Source organism: Ovis aries, chromosome X, assembly GCF_016772045.2.
Source record: "Ovis aries strain OAR_USU_Benz2616 breed Rambouillet chromosome X, ARS-UI_Ramb_v3.0, whole genome shotgun sequence".
Lineage (NCBI taxonomy): Eukaryota > Metazoa > Chordata > Mammalia > Artiodactyla > Bovidae > Ovis > Ovis aries.
Genome location: NC_056080.1, coordinates 80157018 through 80176414, shown reverse-complemented (window position 1 = coordinate 80176414; position 19397 = coordinate 80157018). Strand labels below are relative to the sequence as shown.

The 19397-nt window shown below is 50.5% G+C and overlaps 3 protein-coding genes across 4 annotated transcripts; 2 read left to right on the top strand and 1 right to left on the bottom strand.

Annotated features, from left to right (window-relative positions):
* The first annotated feature begins 377 nt into the window (after window positions 1–377).
* LOC101109774 (opsin 1, long wave sensitive) lies at window positions 378–11735 on the top strand. 2 transcript variants are annotated; one of them, XM_060407888.1, is made up of 6 exons: window positions 378–526; window positions 921–1217; window positions 3430–3598; window positions 4961–5126; window positions 6329–6379; window positions 7653–11735. In XM_060407888.1, the coding sequence occupies exons 2-6, from the start codon at window positions 986–988 to the stop codon at window positions 7695–7697; spliced, it is 663 nt and encodes a 220-aa protein (XP_060263871.1). In that variant the 5' UTR covers window positions 378–526; window positions 921–985; the 3' UTR covers window positions 7698–11735. The 2 variants fall into 2 exon arrangements, with proteins under 2 accessions (XP_060263871.1, XP_060263870.1); XM_060407887.1 differs by having other exon boundaries at window positions 6329–11735.
* On the bottom strand, window positions 10220–17414 carry TEX28 (testis expressed 28). The gene is given in 4 exon segments (XM_015104973.4): window positions 10220–10576; window positions 10819–10821; window positions 10864–10999; window positions 16675–17414. Coding segments are annotated over 4 exon segments (1236 nt in total).
* On the top strand, window positions 14480–14754 carry LOC105605666 (small ribosomal subunit protein eS27-like). The gene has a single exon (XM_027963185.3). The coding sequence runs from the start codon at window positions 14582–14584 to the stop codon at window positions 14732–14734; it is 153 nt and encodes a 50-aa protein (XP_027818986.2). The 5' UTR covers window positions 14480–14581; the 3' UTR covers window positions 14735–14754.
* Window positions 17415–19397: the final 1983 nt, after the last annotated feature.

Genomic DNA, 19397 nt, shown 5'->3' with positions numbered 1-19397 from the left:
GTCTCCAGCAATCCATGGTATCCCTCCCCTGGGTTATAGTAGTCTCTGGTAATCCACGGTATCCCTCCCCCAAGTTTTAATAATCTCTGGTAATCCGTGGTATCCCTTGGTTATTGAAACACCACCCTGATCCTTGCTTTCATTTTCACACAGCCATCTTCTCCCGAATGCGTCTGTGTCCAAATTTTGCCTTTTTGTAAGGACACAAGTCCTATTGGACTAGGGCCAGCCTAGTGATGTCATCAAAACTTGATCATCTCTGCACAAACCCTTTCTCTAAATAAGGTCACATTCTGAGGGAGTGGGGGTTATGATTCCCACATGCCTTTTTTTGGAAGGGACACAATCCAATCCATAGCAAAGGCCCTCAATCATTCATTCTCAGGGCACTGACTGTACATGCACGAGACACAGGCCAGTGAGGAAGACAGGACACACACGTACAGAGCTCCAATATGGAGTTAAATCTCAGCTGGGGAATCTGGAAAGGGTCCTGGAAGGCAAGGGCACAGAGCCAGACTGGATGGTATGAACCAGCCGAGGACCTGGGTATGAGGGAGACCACAAGCAAAGATCTGACGACAGAATGATGTGTAGCGCACACAGGCAACAGCACCAGGGCACTGGTGGGCTTTCAGGGGAGCAGGAGCCAGCCAACCACACTCCAGGAGTGGGTGGGCAACTCAGACCAGGGAGCAATACCTGGCATGGATGATGCTTTGTTAAGTTCAAGGATGCCCATGCAGGTGTTTCCAGCAGGTCACGGCCTTGGGTCTGAGAGACAGAATCGAGGGAAGGTTGCCTGCAGATGAACAAAGCTAGGGGGAAAGGCCAGTTGCAAAGGCAAGGGCAGGTGTGGCCATACAGGTGATGAAGCAGCTGCCCGAGTCCTCTGCTCACTCTGTACCTCCTGCCTCCAGATCCCTTTGAAGGCCCCAATTACCACATTGCTCCCAGATGGGTATATCACCTCACCAGCGCCTGGATGGTCTTCGTGGTCATCGCGTCTGTCTTCACTAATGGGCTCGTGCTGGCAGCCACCATGAGGTTCAAGAAGCTCCGCCACCCTCTCAACTGGATCCTGGTTAACTTGGCCATTGCTGACCTGGCAGAGACCATCATCGCCAGCACCATCAGTGTTGTGAACCAGATGTATGGCTACTTTGTGCTGGGCCACCCGCTGTGTGTCGTGGAGGGCTACACTGTCTCCTTGTGTGGTAAGTCACCTGGGGGCCTGGGTTTGGGGGAGACCCAGCCTGCTGCACATAAAGGAGACCATCATGTGGCGAAATCACCAGAGGCAGCCGTGGGACGCAGGCTCAGCACATCTTTGAAGGGGGACAGACCTGCTGGGGAAGCTGGGCTGGGACCATTAGAGGTGTCTGCTCTGAAATAGACCTGACCTGGTGACATTCAGTTTGAGACCATGTAGCTGGCATGGGCAGAGACAGACAGATCCACATAATCCGAGAACAGGGTGGCATAGGAGGCCTCTGGGCACCCCAAATGAGACTCCCACTCAAATCTGGGACACGTGCCCTTTCAGCTCACCTGTGTCAGTTTTTCCCTGGCAAGGAAGCAATTCCCAGGAGAGCTCCCGAGATATTGAAACTAGATCCTGCGTCCCTTTCCCCAGCCTGATTGCTCATTTCTCCATGGGTCATGGCTCTACTGAGATCTCCATTGGCTGTCAAGCCCCTGTGTTCATCGCTCTGTGCTGTCAGGCATCTGGATAGTGAGAATATGGTGCCATCAGTCCTTAGAGGACCGGGACCTGGAGGAGGCCATGAGGGAGCTGGATGTTGGGTCCGAAGGATGCGAGGGCACTCACGCCAAGTGGCCGAGGAGGGTGGGGCACCAACAGCTAGGCTGGTTGGGTGGCCAAAGGCTGGGTGGGCAGACAAGGGATGGAGAAGGCCCAGGATGGCAGGCTGAGATGGGGATGAGGGGCTCAGAGGGGGAGACCGAGAGGAGGCTCACCAACGGCTGGGAGGATGTGAGGAAACCAGGGCTGGCTGGCGTCTATCACATGCTGAGCACTAGGCAAGGCTGGGGCATTCTGGGAGGCCAGGTCTGCTTGCCAGAGGCCTCTGAAGAAGAGGACATGGAGCCCTCAGGGGCACACATCCCCAGGAGAAAACCAAGGGCTGTGGGGTTGCAGTTTGGCATCCACCAAAGATGACAAGGAGTCCAAGGGCCCCAGTGCTCAGCACGTGTGCCCTGTCTCCAGGCCCCCAGCCATCAAAGCAGCAAAGGCTTGCAGCTGCCTCCTCCCGGTTTTAAGTTCCCATGGCCACCTGCTCACATGCCTGGGTCCTTGGCACCCACATATATGTTGGGTTTGTCTCATTGCCCTACAGTGATCTCCAATTTGGATTCTCAAGAGATGAGCCATAGAAAGACAGGATTAGCGGGGCAGGTGAGAGGGGACCTGGTCAGTGACCTGAGCCATTGGCAGTGTCACCTCTGCTCACTGACCTGACCAAGTTCAAACCTTTCGGGCACCGTGGGTAGCTGGTGCCATGACCCTCGAGTGGCTCCTCCATCCCATCCATCCCGTCTCTGCTCAAGGTCTGCTCTCAGGTCACCAGTTTGGGGGGCCATAGATTCCCAAGGAAGCCGATGATACTGAAATACGGTTATTAAAGTATGAAACATGACTTAATGACACAGTCCCTCATTTTTAAAGTGTTCATATTAAAAGTAGTTTGTAGAAGTATTCAGGACACCACTCCATGAAAGTATCAACTCTCTCTGGCTGGAGAGCCCCTGAAAGGTCAGCATGGTAATGAATATAGTCATCTTGGCAAATGCCTGGCACCTCTGTAAAGTGACAAGCCACAGGTGCTGCTAACACTACTGCACTCATGTTGGGAGTAAGGGAGGCCAAGTGTCCAGCAGACATTGGTGGAAACGAACACATTGTTGCCCCATCCCAGCTCATGGAACCCTGAATTCCACGCAGATTGCTGCCAGGTAGGCAGTGCTGAAAGGCTTGGGCTGAGGGCAGGCATGCCCACAGCTACAGTGTGCCAGTCACTGGACACATCCTGTTTCCTGGCCTTGGCTGGGATGGTGGCACCTTAGTGTGGCCTCAGGGGTGTACGTGGCCATCAGGACTTGCACTGACAGTATCATGAGAAAGGCTGGTGGCCAGATAAAAGAGAGACGAGAAGTGAGGTGGGCCATGAGGCTGAACCAGAGAAGGCAAAGGGAGGCGGCTGCATGCACATCAGGGAAGGAACAGGGGACACAGGTGTTAGAGAAAGAAATTGACCAAGAGACCTGCTGCTCCATGGACTCAAAAACACTTTTTGGAGAATCAGGTTTTGCAGGTAGGTGGCGGGAGGGTGTGTGTGTGGGGCGTTCTCCCTCTTGATCTTGCAAAGTGTTGACTCAAAGCCCTCCTATGTCTGCTCTGCCCCAAAGGGATCACCGGTCTCTGGTCCTTGGCCATCATCTCCTGGGAGAGGTGGATGGTGGTCTGCAAGCCCTTTGGCAACGTCAGATTTGATGCCAAGTTGGCCATTGCGGGCATCGCCTTCTCCTGGATCTGGGCTGCTGTGTGGACGGCTCCACCCATCTTTGGTTGGAGTAGGTGAGGAGGCGGGGTGCCAGGAAGACAATGTGTGTAGAACAGGGCAAGGAGGGTCAAATTCATCGTTCATTTTGAGACCTTGGGGCAAATCACTCTCTGTCTCTGGGCCTCTGTGGCCCCAGGAGTGAAGTGGAAATAGACCTGACTCCTCCTGAGGGCCCTTCAAGCAGGCCGGGTCTGTGGCTATATGACTCTGCCTGGCTGCCACATGGGCGCAGGCCCTGTGGTCTCCAAGCCTCAGCAAAGGTCTGTTTCTCCCAGACAGGAGCAGCTCATGAGAGCTCAGAGAGGAACACTGCAGGCTCAGGCCATGGGCACACTGGATCACTGGGCACACAGAGTCTTACCCACTCTGTCCCAGGCCTCTTTCTTGCACCTGCTAAGGGGCCCCCTTTGCAGAGGCTCCTTGGGTCACAGCTCACCAGTGTCCTCATCAGGTGGATTCTTTGGGAGAAGACCCGAATTTCCAAGGAAGCAGCTCTGATATTTGGGTGGGCGGGATGGGACAAGGCCGCTGTATTTCTGTCTTCTGCTGCAAGCTGGTGAACAAGTTTTCTTCGGGAAGCTTCCATCGTCATGGAGGCGAGGCTCTGTCTGTCACCCTCCTCCTGCCCCCATGCCCACAATATCTGGGATTGTTGAACACATGCTCATGTAATCCTCAGGGGCTCACAGCTGTTCTTAAGGCAAGAGGGTGCCTCGCCTCCCCTTTGTAAAAAGGGGATGTGATGGGAATGACAAAAATGTTCTAGAACCAGATTGGTGATGGATGCACAACATCGCAAATGCACCAAACCTCCTAATTATGTGTAAAGAAAAAAAGAAAGTAAAGTCACTTAGTCGTGTCTGACTCTTTGTGACCCCATGGACTGTAGCACACCAGGCGCCTCCATCCATGGAATTTTCTAGGCAAGAGTACTGGAGTGGGTTGCCATTTCCTTCTACAGGGGAGTCTCCTGACCCAGGGATCGAACCCGGGTCTCCCACATTGCGGGCAGATGCTTTACCTTCTGCGCCACCTATGTGTGTTTTACCACCCCCCCCCCAAAAAAAAGAGGGGAAAATTAGATCAGAGATGAAGAAGGATTTACAGAAATTCTACCAAAGGCCTTCCTTTGGGGGGTGGTGATGAAAATGTCATGGAAGCAGACAGAGGCAGCAGTTGCCCCATACCATGTATGTCCTAGATGGCTCTGAACTGTTCACTGCAAAAAAAAAAAAAGTCAATTCGGGTAATGTGAATTTCACCACAATAATAATAAAAAAAAAAGCCCAACAACCCTCAATCAAGTCATTGGGGTCCCGGGGTGGAGATCCTGGTCCCTGCCCATTTCAGCATGGGCTTCCGGCTCTTCTCTGCAGGTACTGGCCCCACGGCCTGAAGACTTCATGTGGCCCTGATGTGTTCAGTGGCAGCTCCTACCCAGGGGTGCAGTCGTACATGATCGTTCTCATGATCACGTGTTGCTTCATCCCGCTCAGCGTCATCATCCTTTGCTACCTGCAAGTGTGGCTGGCCATCCGAGCGGTGAGCGCCTCACCCTTGTGGCTTCCCTCCTGCCAGCAGGATCATGCAGGCCGGGGGAAGCCACAGAGGACTGCACAGTCTGCTCTCCTGCCTCCAAACCAGACGTGAGGCTCCCTTGGCCCTGCCTGTACAGGGTGGGCAGGGACGGCCCCCCTCTCTTCGTGGAGGGACCCAAAGCTGACCCCGGGAAGGTGGGTGGGGAGGAAAGCTAGCCACAGACGGCCAGATCCCAAAGCAAAACCTGCAAAGCAAGGGGTGTTTTCAAAAGGCTGCCACCTGAGGGCTCCCATCACAGGGCTGTCCAAGGGGTGCATTCACACCCTCCTCCCTGAGAAGCTGGTCCCCTCCCCCCCACCCCACTACCGGGGTGCAGGAAATCAGAGCAAGGCAGGAGAAGGGCTTCTGAGAACTCTGCACTCCCCTGAGTTGCCTGAAACACCACACAGAAGTCGTGCCTTTGTCAATCAGCTTGGCCTGAAGGTGCCTCCCGGGCCTGGCACGCAGAGTCGGAGGCCTCTGGGGTGGTGCCTTTCCTCTCCAAAGCGGCTTGTGCCCACAATCGGCTCAGCATGAGCTGTCGCAGCTCTTTGTGGAGGGGAGGTCATCTCGGCTGAGATAAGCTCCCCTCCCCCTGCCTTCAGCCTGTGATTTGCTCCCCCTTCTCGCTGCCCACCCCCACACCCGGTTGGCATTCAGGGATCAGAAGCAACTTAGCTGACTTCCATGGACAGCCACACACAACTTGGGCTGGGCGAGTCATGAGCTGTGGAATCCGGGCTACAGGACACACCCCAGCCATCAGTCACCCTTGAGACCTGACCATGGGGTGGGGCGGTGGGGCGGGGGACACACTCTGATAAGGGACCAGAGGAGGCTGGAAACAGCCTCATTAGCTCCTTCCCCGCCTCCTGATGGGAACCAAGCGAAGCCAAGGGTATGGCAGGTGTTAGCCAAGCTCTGCTCAAAGCCTCTAAGAGCTCCCACAAGACCAGCCCTGGCCAGGCCAGGCACTCCCTTAGGTGGGAGTACTGGAGTGGGTGGCCATTTCCTTCTCCGGGGGATCTTCCCAACTCAGGGATCAAACCCGGGTCTCCCGCATTGTAGGCAGACGCTTTACCATCTGAGCCACCAGGGAAGTCAGCAGCAGTGAATCTCCTGAGATACCCCTCATGGTCCCCAGGATGATTCTCCATCTCCCCCAGGTGGCAAAGCAGCAGAAAGAATCTGAGTCCACCCAGAAGGCGGAGAAGGAGGTAACCCGAATGGTGATGGTGATGATCTTTGCCTACTGTCTCTGCTGGGGGCCCTACACCTTCTTTGCCTGCTTCGCCGCTGCACACCCCGGCTATGCCTTCCACCCTCTGGTGGCTGCCCTGCCAGCCTACTTTGCCAAAAGTGCCACTATCTACAACCCCATTATCTATGTCTTCATGAACCGCCAGGTAAGGCACACAGTTGGCAGAGCAAACTGCAGATAGACCCTGGAAGAGCCCAGTGATGGCTCCCACCAGGAAGTGTCTGTGGGAAGCCTGAAAATGACCTCTGGGAAAATAACCTTGGGAGGCTCGGCACCAGTGACCCAGCCCCAGACAGCTGTCCCTCTGGATCCTTTTATGGTCTGGGCCTGACAGTGGGCACTTCCTGCAGGGCACTATGTGTTCGTGCCCATCCCATTGGCTGGCCTTAGCTGAGCCCAGAGCTCAGACACCCTAGGATTGCCAGAATGCATCTAGCATACAAAGTACCCTGGGCATGTGCGTCTTGATTTCACAGACACAACTCTTCTTGTGAACTTAATCTTTCCATATTCAAACCCTAATTCTGACAAGGACACAGAGGCCCTTCTTGCCTGTGCTGACTTTTGGCCTTCTTAACTTTGTGGATCAGTCCAGGCAGGACATGCTGTGGTCTTGCCAGATGGCAGCCATAAGAAGCTGGCATATTGAGCCTCAGCAGTAAACTGCCCATGACTCCTAGACTTCTTGCAAAGTTACAGGTGACCATCATCACCTAACTGTAAGGCCCATCATCTTTGATAGGCCATTTGCCTTATTCTTCCACAAATCCATCATGTCCACTCCACTAAGGTGTCGAGTAGATGTGATGTGACTTGATAATCAGAAAGGTCTGCGGGTCAGAATACCACTCTCCCAGGAGCCTCACATCTCACCATGGTAATGTTTAGGTTATCGAGTATGACCAACACCACTATGGAGTCCCCAGGATTTCACACCAAGAGCAGAGCTCACCCCTCGGCCCCCATTTCCTGTCTTTCCCATGGGTCTCTTCTGAGGTTTGGCTTTCGCTTGCGGAATCCTAGGCCATCTTTGTCTTTTATTGAGCTTTTCATTCTCCCCTCTGGAACTCGCCCTCCTCTACCACTGTCTGCATTCCCAGATTCTCCAGGCTTTCGAACTTTGCTTTCACCCTTTCCACACTGTTATCCCTTCCTGTTGCATTCAGAGAGAATTTTCTGGAATGGAGCTCCACAAGGACATGAAATGTTGCTCTTTTGATTCAATGCAGATGCCCCAAGGACACATGGGTTCAGCGTGGGTGCTCAGTATATAGATGCTGAATGTGTGGCCAATGGATCCCTCAGCCTCATCTGCTGGGTCTTCAGCTGAGTCTGTTCTGCTGCTCAGCCCAATTCTGGTGTTACTGACTTCAACAATTATGTTTTTGTTAGAGTTTTGATGTTGGAGGTAGTCAAGAACAGGCCCCAAATATATAGGAAACGCCTCTGCTTTGTATTCTCAAAGCATTGTTTTTAACTCAGTCATGAGATATAATCTGGGAAATGCATACATCCCATTAGGGGTTCAGTAGCAAAGAGCAGAGGGCTTCCCTGGTAGCTCAGCTGGTAAAGAATCTGCCTGCAATGTCGGAGACCCCAGTTCGATTCCTGGGTCAGGAAGATCCCCTGGAGAAGGGATAGGCTACCCACTCCAGTATTCTTGGGCTTCCCTGATAGCTCAGACAGTAAAGAATCCGCCTGCAGTGCAGGAGAGCTGGGTTCAATTTCTGGATTGGGAAGATCCCCTGAAGGAGCACATGGCAATCCATTCCAGTATTCTGGCCTGGAGAATCCCCATGGACAGAGGAGCCTGGTGGGCTACAGTCAGCGGGGTGGCTAAGAGTCAGACACAAATGAGCGACTAAGCACAGCACAGCACGGATCAGAGTCCTCCTGATGCCAGAAGACTCTTGGTTGAAAAGATGAGGTGGGCTCTTGCCTACCTAATCCTCACTTGGCCCCTTGTTGACAGAACAGAAACAAGACAACAGTCACTTTCCTTTTCACTAGAATGCCTCTGAGATTCTCCCAGACATTGGCCCCTTAGCTGGGATCATTTTTCGTCACTGTATATGTTTTGTGGGGCTGTCATAACAAAGTACCACAAGCTAGGGGTGTTCAAACAATAGAAATCTATTCTCTCTTGGTTTGAGATCAGGGTGTGGGCAGGGTTGGTTCTTTCTCCTAGGTCCTGACCGGTATCCATAACCTCTGGTGTTCCTCGCATTGGAGATGAGTCCCTGTGATCTCTGCCCTTTACCTTCGCATGGTGTTCTTCTGTGTCTGAATCCAAATTGCCTTCTTTTCCTGAGGACATCTGTCATTGGATGAGGGCCCACCCTACTCCAATATGACCTCATGATAATATGCACCTTAATCATATCTCTGAAGACTTATTTCCAAATAAGATCACAGTTACAGGCTCCAAGGATTAGGACTTGAACATATCTTTGGAGGAGCACAATTTGGCCCACAGTGCTGCTGCTGCTGCTAAGTCGCTTCAGTTGTGTCCGACTCTGTGCGACCCCGTAGACGGCAGCCCACCAGTCTCCCCTGTCCCTGGGATTCTCCAGGCAAGAATACTGGAGTGGGTTTCCATTTTCCTTCTCCAGTGCATGAAAGTGAAAAGTGAAAGTGAAGTCGCTCAGTCGTGTCCGACTCTTCACGACCCCATGGACTGCAGCCTACCAGGCTCATCCGTCCATGGGATTTTCCAGGCAAGGTACTGGAGTGGGGTGCCATTGCCTTCTCCGTTGGCCCACAGTAGTCACCATCAACGGGTCAATTAGATAACTCAGATAATCGAATATTCAGGGATAGACTATCCACCTGTGCAAGGAGTAACTGGAGCCTTCCTCCATTCTCCTTGTAGATTCTGAATGTGTAAGCTGTCAGTTCAGTTCAGTTGCTCAGTTCTGTCCGACTCTTTGCGAGCCCATGGACTACAACATGCCAGGCCTCCCTGTCCATCACCAACTGCCAGAGTTCACTCAAACTCATGTCCATTGAGTTGGTGATACCATCTAGCCATCTCATCCCCGGTCGTCCCCTTCTCCTGCCTTCGATCTTTCCCAGCATCAGAGTCTTTTCCAATGAGTCAGTTCTTCTCATCAGGTGGCCAAAATATTGGAGTTTCAGCTTCAGGCCTCCTAAGCCATCAAGGTGACACATAAGGACTGCTATCCTCACAGGACCCCTCCATTGCATTTAGCCTAGCACACTGGCCCTACCTGCTCTGCTATTCAATAACCCTTTCTGTCCTGCCAGTTTCGAAACTGTATCTTGCAACTTTTTGGGAAGAAGGTGGATGACAGCTCTGAACTCTCCAGTGTTTCCAAAACAGAGGCATCATCTGTCTCTTCGGTGTCACCTGCATGAGTCTCTGCCAGCCCTAAAAACGAAAACGCCTGCCTCCCGAAAACGGAAAACAGAACCTGTCCCCACCTCCAGGGCTTTGGCCCCCATCCACCCTGCCTCCCGACCCTTCCTTCTCCATCCCTGTGAAATAATCGTAGTTTCTCTTTGCCAAAAACAACCATGTCACAGGGGCTGCCACTACCATTTGGGGGCAACTGAGCCTCTGAGCATTGGGTCACTGGGTCACGGGAAGGCACGCAGGGTAGAGAGGGGTGCAGTACTCCAGAGATGTTCATCTTTTATAAGCCTCCTGTCTGCAGGTGAGAAAGAGAAGCGTGAAGCAGGTGGGCATCACTGGGCTACCAGGGATGAACCAGGAAAGGCAGAGCTGAGCAGTGGCCATCTGGAGAGGTGGGAGGAGCTAGCAAAGCCAGGCCCTTTAAGGCCCCTTGGGCGGAGGCCGAGAGGTCCTGGCAAACCGTCTCCACCTGGAGGGGACCCAGGCCTGCCAGTCTGGGGCAGAGATGGCGTGCCACTTCTGCCAGGCCAGGGTGCTGAGCCCAAGGAGCAAGAGCATGGTGCAGGTGTGCAGGCGCAAGTGCAGCAGCAGCAGCAGGGGGCAGGCACAAACGCCAGACAGCAGGACCAGAAGCACCGTGGTCAGCATCAGCAGCAGGCTCATCAAGTGGCACAGCATGTCCTAGGGCCAGCTCTGTGGGCGCTCTGTCAGCCCCAGCTGGGTCACCTGCTGCAGAGCCTTGAACTTGCCCATGCGGTTCTTGAAGGTCTCCATGACCTCTTGCAGGAGAAAGACCGTGAAGCTGGGACCCCACATCCCCACTGCCCAGGAGCCGGAGAGTCACAGATTGTGCCCGAGTTCCCAGATTGCCTAAGCCGGCCCCGGCTCCAGGGGAGGGTAGCATGATCATAAAGACCAGGCGCTGCAGGGGCACAGTGCCAGGCAGGATCCCTTCCCTGGGCTCCAGGGATGTCAGAGCAGACTCCCTCATCTTCTGCTGGCCTGGTCCCTATTACCACCTCCTTATCAGCCATTTCTCACAAAGGTCCCCCAGGGCTGCTCACCCAGATCTCCTTGGCTCTCTCATAGGACAGGTAGACCATTCTCTCCTTGGTGCAGGCCAGGTTCTGTTTGAGGTGGTAAATCTCGTCCAGGTGCCCCTGCAGGTGCCCATTCACCTGTCCTTCCAGCAACACTTGTCTTGGGAGCAAAAGACAGTGACAGGCCCTGAGTGACCCTGCTCAAAGCCACACTAGATGTAGCTTCAGAACACGCCTTCTTCCTCTCTTCTCAAGCTGCGGTCGAACCCTGGCTCCTCCTCCAGGTCGGTCTCAGAACACCCCAGATGCACATCAGCCACACACACACACACACACACACACACACACACACACACACACACACACACTGATATTCATGAATCTTTCATATATATAGTCACTCTTTTGTAATGGCTTTACAAAAATAGCAATATATGAGAAGTAGAAATCGAGATCTAAACTGCCTGTGTATGCCATTAAATTCCATATGTATATATATATACACACATACATATATACCTACCCCAGTGTTTCGTGTGCAGTAGCTCTTCCCTAAAAATCATCTGTTGATTATCAGGATTGAACAGTCTCAAAAATCCACATAACTGTATGATTCCATGGATAGGAAATGTCCAGCATAAGCCAATCCATAAAGACAGAAGCAAATTTGTGGTTTCTGGAGGCTAGGGGAGAGAGGAGGTGGGGAGTGACTGCTAGTGGGGATGGAGTTTCTGCTGGGAGGGATGATAGGGTCCCAGACTGAGACAGTGGTGACTACAGCATAGCTCTGTGAATACAATAAAAACACTGAATACGACAAAAACACTTTAAATGGGTGAATTGTATGGGATGTCAATTATATCTCAATAAAGCTGTTATTAAAACAGAAACCAAAATTGAATTGTGGTAGTGGTTACACAACTAAGTAAATTTAATAAAGCTCATTGAAACATACAGTTAAAATGGTACATTTTATGGCATGTAAGTAATATCTCAGTAGACCTATTAAAAAAACACACAAAACATCACTACCTGTTGTTTACAGCCACATATTTAAGTAGCAAAAGTCTAAAAATATGTCTGGAAAAACTAAGCACCCAACAAGGATAGCAAGGTGGGCAGAGGGGGGAAGGTGAAGGGGAGAGTTTCAAACAACTCATCTTTTAAGCTTTTATTTCTTAAATAAAATGTGAATATGTTAAGATTTGAGAAAGCTGGGGGTGGGCAGATAACCTTGACCAAGTTATTCTCTGCTTTCCCTGGGTTTGGAATATTTCATGATGTCAAAAAACACTTTGAGGTACCTCATTTGGGCACCAGCAAAGATGGGCTGGAAAGACACAGGCCAGACAGCTTCCGGCTCTTTAAGGAAAGCTGAGGAAAGCCTGACTGGAGCCAGGGTGACAACGCTGGATACCAGTGGGGGCCTGGAGCCCTGCAGAGAAGCAGAGGCAGGGATAGGAACTGGGAAGTGAGAAATTCAGTTAGGTCCTGTTCAGGGACTTGACTGGTGTGCCGTGGAGATGGTCACCAGGCAGCTGAGAAGCTGAAACACTCATTTGTGGAAGCCAGTTCATCAAGAGCCAGTTCATGATGGTATTTCAAGGAATAGTCCATCAATCTCTGCCCTTTTCCCTGTTGAGAAGAGACTGGTCTGACAACCTGACTGAGACTACTGCTACAGAGAAGGGGAGAGAGTGGGGTGTCCACCCTGAAAGCAGATTCCCCCATGGCTGTCCTTCCATTCACATATGGGATGGAGATGCAAGGACATTCAAGATATCTACCACGTTCAAGTGTATATTCATGAATATGTTCTTCATGAAGACGAAATTAGCAAGTGGATTCTTCATTAATATATTTCTAAGAACAAATGACTATACTCTTACACACATTCTTGCAGAGACTGTTGAATAAGACAATATTAACATGTAAGGCTGTTCCCTCTATCTCCCCTTATCAGTGGGGCCACAGTAGGGTACCTGGCTTGTGACACGTCCCTCCCTTGGTCAAGGACTCCTCTCTGTCTGGCTCCTACAGCCACGGAGGTAGAAGCACCACCATGGAAAATGCTCTTATGAGGGCTAAATGATGGTTGGTCAACCAAAATGCCCCTCAAATTCTTCCAAAGCTATTAAGGACTGTGTCTGATACAAATGGCCTCAAACATCATTGCTGCTGCAGAAAAGTATATTCTTGTTCATAGCTGAGGATGGGCTTTGACAAACTGAGCTAGAACCTAACAGCCTGAAACATAGAGAAGTCTGAGATGGAGAGACTGAGGTGGGAAGGATGAAGCGGGCCAGATGGGGTAACCTGGTAGAGACAGAGCAACTCCTCCAAGCTCATGTGGTATATCACGCGCATCCTTAGAAGTGGAGGCAGCACCAACGGTCACACCCAGAGGAAAAGGGCATGTGAAGATGGAGCACAGGGAAGGGGAAGGTGCTGGCCTAGAAGACTGTAGTGACAAGGCCACAAGCTAAGGAAGCCAGCAGCCCCAAAAGCTGGGAGAGGCTGGGAACAGATTCGTCCTTCCAGAAGGGACGCAGCCCCACCCACACGCTGACTTTGACTTCACTGTGCTGACCTCCAGAACTGAGAGAATCCATCTCTGTTGTTTGAAGCTGCTAAGTTTGGGATACTTTGTTAGGATGGCCAGACGAAAGCCCTCCAACTGCATCTAGTGGGGAGAGAACAGGGATGTGGCTAAACAGCCCACAACACGTGGCACGGCCTCAGTACTGGCATTTTTGAATCACCTGGTCAAAAATGCCAGTAGTGTTGAGGTTGAGAAAAAAACTGCGCTTTGGTGACATCATCTAGAGTTCTTGTCCACTAGGTGACACCTGAGTTTAGGAGCCTGAAACTTCAAAGACTGACCCTACCACCAAATATTGGCAAGAGTGTGCAGCAACTCAAACTCTCACAGACTCCTAATGGGAATGTAAAGTGGTAGGATCATGTGGGAGACCTGGGTTGGGAAGGTTGATTCCTGGATGGGAAGATCTTCTGGAGGAGGGCATGGCAACCCACTCCAGTATCCTTGCCTGGAGAATCCCATGGACAGAGGAGCCTGGAGGGCTACAGTCCATGGGGTTGCCAAGAGTTGGACATGACTGAGCAACTAAGCACAGCACATGCTGGAAAAGTTGCTTTAGATGTTGATCTGGCAATTCCACATATAAAAGCATATGTTCACAAAAAGACATGCATAGTGTTCACAGTAGCTCTACTCCTCACAGCCCTAACTGGTAGCAAATGAATGGGTCAATGCACTGCATTCACATCACAGAGCACTGCTGGACAAGAAGGAATGAGCCACTCCTGTGTGCAATGCAGATAAATCTCAAAATCATTACACTACGTGAAGAAGACACAAAGTCTGATATAATATATGCTTCCATTTACATGAAATGTACCAGAATAGACAAATCCAGAGACGGAAAACAGATTGGTAGTTACCAGGGGCTGAGGGAAGGCAAATGGGGCATGGCAGTGTCTCTTTCCAGAGTGATGAAAACATTGGGGAACTATTATTGATAGATGTACTTTTCATTGCACAATACTGTGAATGCACTGAATGCCATTGTACACTTTAAAATCAGCAATTTTAGCCTCTCCAGCAGTAACAACCTCCCTGTGAGAACATGCCTCTCAAAAGGATCTCTCTCATCTCTCTCCAGAAGACAATAGGAAACACAAGAAGAAGCATCTGGTGCAGAGCTCCAATTCCTATTTCATGGATGTGAAATGTCTAGGATGTTATACAATCATCACTGTCTTTAGCCATGCACAAACGGTAGTTTTGTGTGTTGGCTGCTCTACTGTCTTCCGCCAGCCTACAGGAGGAAAAGCAAGGCTTACAGAAGGCTGCTCCTGCAGACGGAAGTAGCACTAAAAGTAACCTGTATCAAGAGGAATGGGAAACTGTCCCAATAAACATGTTTTGGATAAAAAATAAAACAAAATTAATAACTTTATGTTTTGTCAATTTTCTCTCAATTGAAAAATAAAATAGCCCTCTTGAAAGCAAATACATACAACCGGTGAGAAGTGTCACAGAACTCTCTAGTTTGAAACCTTAGTTTGTGACACACCAGAGAAGACATGACAATTGCAGGGGCCTGGGTAGTGCCCAGCTCTAGACACCGGGTGACACTTCATTGAGCTGAACATATGCCCTTGTGCCTGAGACTCTGTTTCCCCATCCGTAAAATGGGTGCTGAATGGTACAGGTGATCAATGCTACATGCTCCCTGTTGTCACTGTGACTATGTTGTCTTCTTTAGCCCATTCACCATTTCTCTCAAGAAATCTGTCTTATGGACCTGCTTTTTTGTTTTTAATGTATATTAATCAAGGTAGGCTAACTGCTATGGCCAATGACCAGAACATCTTGGTGGCTGAAGATGATGCCAGTTTATTTCACAGTTCACTGGTGGTGGTGTTGGTGTGAGGAAGGTGCTGGCTTAGAAGCGCAACCTTGCACAATTCCCACAGAGTTTTCGAGGAAGTAGTTTGTTCTGCTCCCCTGCACAGCTGGCAGACACTAATATGCTATGGGTTAAGAACTTTCTAGAGCACCACAGTCCCATTGGCCTAGGCAGTGTGGAAACATACAAGGAAATGCACAACTGTCCTGAGTTCTGGTCTTGCTTTATATAAATCCAACCTTGAAAAGAGGACCATAAAGAAGGCTGAGCACTGAAGAATTGATGCTTTTGAACTGTGGTGTTGGAGAAGACTTTTGAGAGTCCCTTGGACTGCAAGGAGATCCAACCAGTCCATCCTAAAGGAAATCAGTCCTGAATATTCACTGGAAGGACTGATGATGAAGCTGAAGCTCCAATACTTTGGCCACCTGATGCCAAGAACTGACTCATTGGAAAAGACCCTGATGCTGGGAAAGATTGAAGGCAGGAGGAGAAGGGGACGACAGAGGATGAGATGGTTGGATGATGTCACCAACTTAATGGACATGAGTTTGAGCAAGCTCCAGGAGATGCTGAAGGACAGGGAAGCCTGATGTGCTGCAGTCCATGGGGTTACAAAGAGTTGGATGCAACAACTACAACAACCTTGAAAAAGTCACCCTCAAAAGAAACCTGAATTGTGACTGGCTGCCCTACTTGACAGTGGGTTGCCCCTTCATACTCCTTTAACAGCCCTTCAGGGATTGGTCCAGCGGTGTTAGTGCAGGTAGGATTTCCCTATGCAAACAGAGGGTGACTGCAGGGCTCAGAGGAGGGAGCTTGGCACCTATGAGGGCGGCTGGCACCCCAAGAAGGGCTTAATAGAAATGGGGATGTCCTTGAGAGACTGAGTTTGCCCTTTTTTTCCTATTAGTGGACCCTAGTCTGGTCTTGAAAGTAAAAGTGAAAGTGTCAAGTTGCTCAGTCGTATTGGACTCTGTGACCCCATGGACTATAGCCCACCAGGTTGTCTGTCCATGGGATTTCCCAGGCAAGAATACTGGAGTGGTTTGCCATGCCCTTCTCCAGGGGATCTTCCCAAACCCAGGGATCAAACCCAGGTCACCCACATTGCAGGCCATTTCTTTACTGTCTGAGCCACCAGGGAAGCATCTTGGATGAATAAAATCAACCCACCGCACCAGGGGCTTGGGAGGAGAGAAAGCATTCCCTGGAAGGTGGTCATCTTTGGAACATATCACCCACATGGGAGCTTCTGCCTCAACTTAGCCATGAGCCCAGGTGATGGGGTCAGGGCAGACAAGGCAATTCCACTCATGTATCATCTGCTGCTCCGAGAGGAACACCAATACAACCCCTGCCCTCCCCAGAGCCCAGGTGGCCAGGAGCTCCGCCTCACCTGGACTTTTCCTCCTGAAGGAACTCCAGTGATGCCTGCAGGTCAGTCAGATACTGCTCCCTGAGGCTCTGGTAGGACCCCCGCAGGCTCAAGTGGACCATCTTCACCTCTCTCAGCTCTTCCTTCATCTTCTGCCCCAGCAGTGCTCATGGCTGGGCCCCACACTTGCTCTCCAAGGACCTCTGCTGCTGGCAGGCTGGGAAGTGAGTCTGGAGAGGGACGTGTCTGATGACGGTGGACAGGTTGCTGGATGAGCAGTCTTCTCCACCTGGCCGGGGGTGCTCTGCACATAGAACCTTCTCATGGGGCTGCTTGCAGTTGTTGTCCAGGCTGCTTTTGGTCCCCAGCACTGAGCCCTTGGGCCTGCAGCCCTCCTCTAGCTCCTGCAGCTGCTGGTGACACTGGCGGAGACTTTGCTCAATCTGGGCGATGGTGGCAGAGGTTCGCTGGTTCACCTTCTCGAAGGCTTGCCGGATGTGGGGGGCCTGGTGCCGGTCGGCCTTGGATACCAGCTTGAGGTAGCCCACTGTGTTCTCATCGCAGCTGGCCTTCTCCACCCTCAGCTGCTCTGAGAGGTAGAGGATACGGTGCTTGATGCTGTCCTGTATGTTCCAGGTCAGTTCCCCATCTGAAAGGCTGGAGTGGCCACTGGGGCCATCCTCGCTGGATAACAGGGATCTGCAGGAGGGGACACCGGAGGAGAGGATGGCAGTTGGGCCCTTGGTGTATCCTGTCTGCATTGGGAGATAAGAATCACAAAATGGGTACTTCCGTAAGAGGGAAACAATGGGAGAATCAGACACATTGCTCCACCCTAAACAATACTTCCAGGTGTGAGCAGGTATTTACATGCCCTACATGCACTTCCATGTACATGCCTTCCATGTACTTACGTGTGCAAGAACATGTGTGAGTACATGGGACACAGACTGGACATGCTTTATGGGCATGGCATACCTCACTACGACCTCCAGGTGGCTAGCACACCCTCCACACCTGCCCTGTCTGTTCCTGAACTTCTCTTCAAAGAATTACCAGCTGTGCATCTCATTTTATAGAGAACTGTTATTGTGAAGCATGGAATAAACTCATTTCCATCAACCCATACAGCTTGCTATATTGCTACTACCAGGTGGACAGAAGGGAGAGGCAGGGAGATTTGCAGCCTAACAGGTTCATTCCTTCACCTAATCATTCTTTGAACACATATTCCTGAGCCTGCCATGTGGAACAGAAGGCAGACACATTCTGTACTCTCATAGAGCTGAGCATACAGGGTGGACGGTTCTACTGTAACACAAAGGAGTCTCTTACATGGAAAGGGATAATAGTAAGCACACTGCCTTGGAGACAGAGCCCAGTTCAAATCCTGACACTACCACTCTGAGACTTTGAGCACTCAGAGGGTCAGATGTCTCACTTCTAAAATAAAGATGACCATACAGCATAACTGGAACACAAGAAACCAGGGCAGAGTGGACAGTGATGAGCTAGGAGAGGTAGGTGTGATCAGGACAGGTAGAACCTCTGTTCTATTCCTACTTTTTAACTAGAAACACCTTCATGAATGTGTTTGATCTGAAAATGCTCTCCCAGTGGAGAGCCAGGAGTGATTATATTGTAATAGATATTTTGGTTCCGTGTATTTTATTTTATGCAAATTATACCTTAATCTTAAAAAAGAAATGTGATACCACTATACACTGAGCAGAGTGGCAAAATTTAGACTAACGATAATAAATCTCAGACAGTATATGAAACAACAGGAACCCTCCATCACTCCTGGTGGGATAGTAAACAGTATAAAACTTTGGGGAAAGCATTTGGTAATATCATGAAGTTGAAGACATGCATGCTGAATGGCCCAGGTACCCTGGTGGCTTAGATGGTAAAGAATCTGCCTGCAATGCAGGAGACCCAGATTTGATCCTTGGGTGGGGAAGATACCCTGGAGAAAGGAATGGCAACCCACTCCAACATTCCTGCCTGGACAATTCCATGGATAGAGGAGCCTGGCAAGCTATAGTCCACAGGACCACCTCAAAGAGTCAGACACGACTGAGTGACTAACACACTAATGCTGAATAGCCTGGCAATTACATACCTAGATATACCCTTGAGAGACAAGTACAATAATACTCCCAATAATCAACTGCTAGAAACAACCCACCTGGTCTATAGATCAAAGAATATGTAAGTGAACTGTAATATATTCAGTAATATACTCCAGCAATGGTGCTTCCCAGCTGGCACTAGTGGTAAAGAACCCACCTACTAATGTAGGAGACATAAGAAACATGGGTTCGATCCCTGGGTCGGGAAGATTCTCTGGAGGAGGGCATGGCAACCCACTACGGTATTCTTGCCTGGAGAATCCTATAGACAGAGGAACCTGGCAGGCCGCAGTCCATTGGGGTTACAAAGAGTTGGACACGACTGAAGCAACTTGGCATGCATCCACGCATACAGCAATAAAAATAAACTACAGTCTTAAAAACATGAATGAACAAGTATAATGTTAAACAAATGGAGTCAAACACAGAAGAATCCATACAATATATGGCTCTATTCATATAAAGTTCAGTTCAGTTCAGTCACTCAGTCGTGTCTGATTCTTTGCAACCCCGTGTACTGTAGCATGCCAGGCTTCCCTGTCCATCACCAGCTCCTGGATTTACTCAAACTCATGTCCATTGAGTCAGTGATGCCATCCAACCATCTCA

What these genes read in the sequence shown, in the direction of transcription:
- LOC101109774 (XM_060407887.1), top strand. Translation starts at nt 986, where the DNA reads ATGGTCTTCGTGGTCATCGCGTCTGTCTTCACTAATGGGCTCGTGCTG. An exon ending in CTACACTGTCTCCTTGTGTG is followed by an intron (nt 1,218 to 3,429) that starts GTAAGTCACCTG and finishes TCTGCCCCAAAG; the next exon opens with GGATCACCGGTCTCTGGTCC. An exon ending in TGTGGCTGGCCATCCGAGCG is followed by an intron (nt 5,127 to 6,328) that starts GTGAGCGCCTCA and finishes CATCTCCCCCAG; the next exon opens with GTGGCAAAGCAGCAGAAAGA.
- LOC105605666 (XM_027963185.3), top strand. Translation starts at nt 14,582, where the DNA reads ATGGATGTGAAATGTCTAGGATGTTATACAATCATCACTGTCTTTAGC.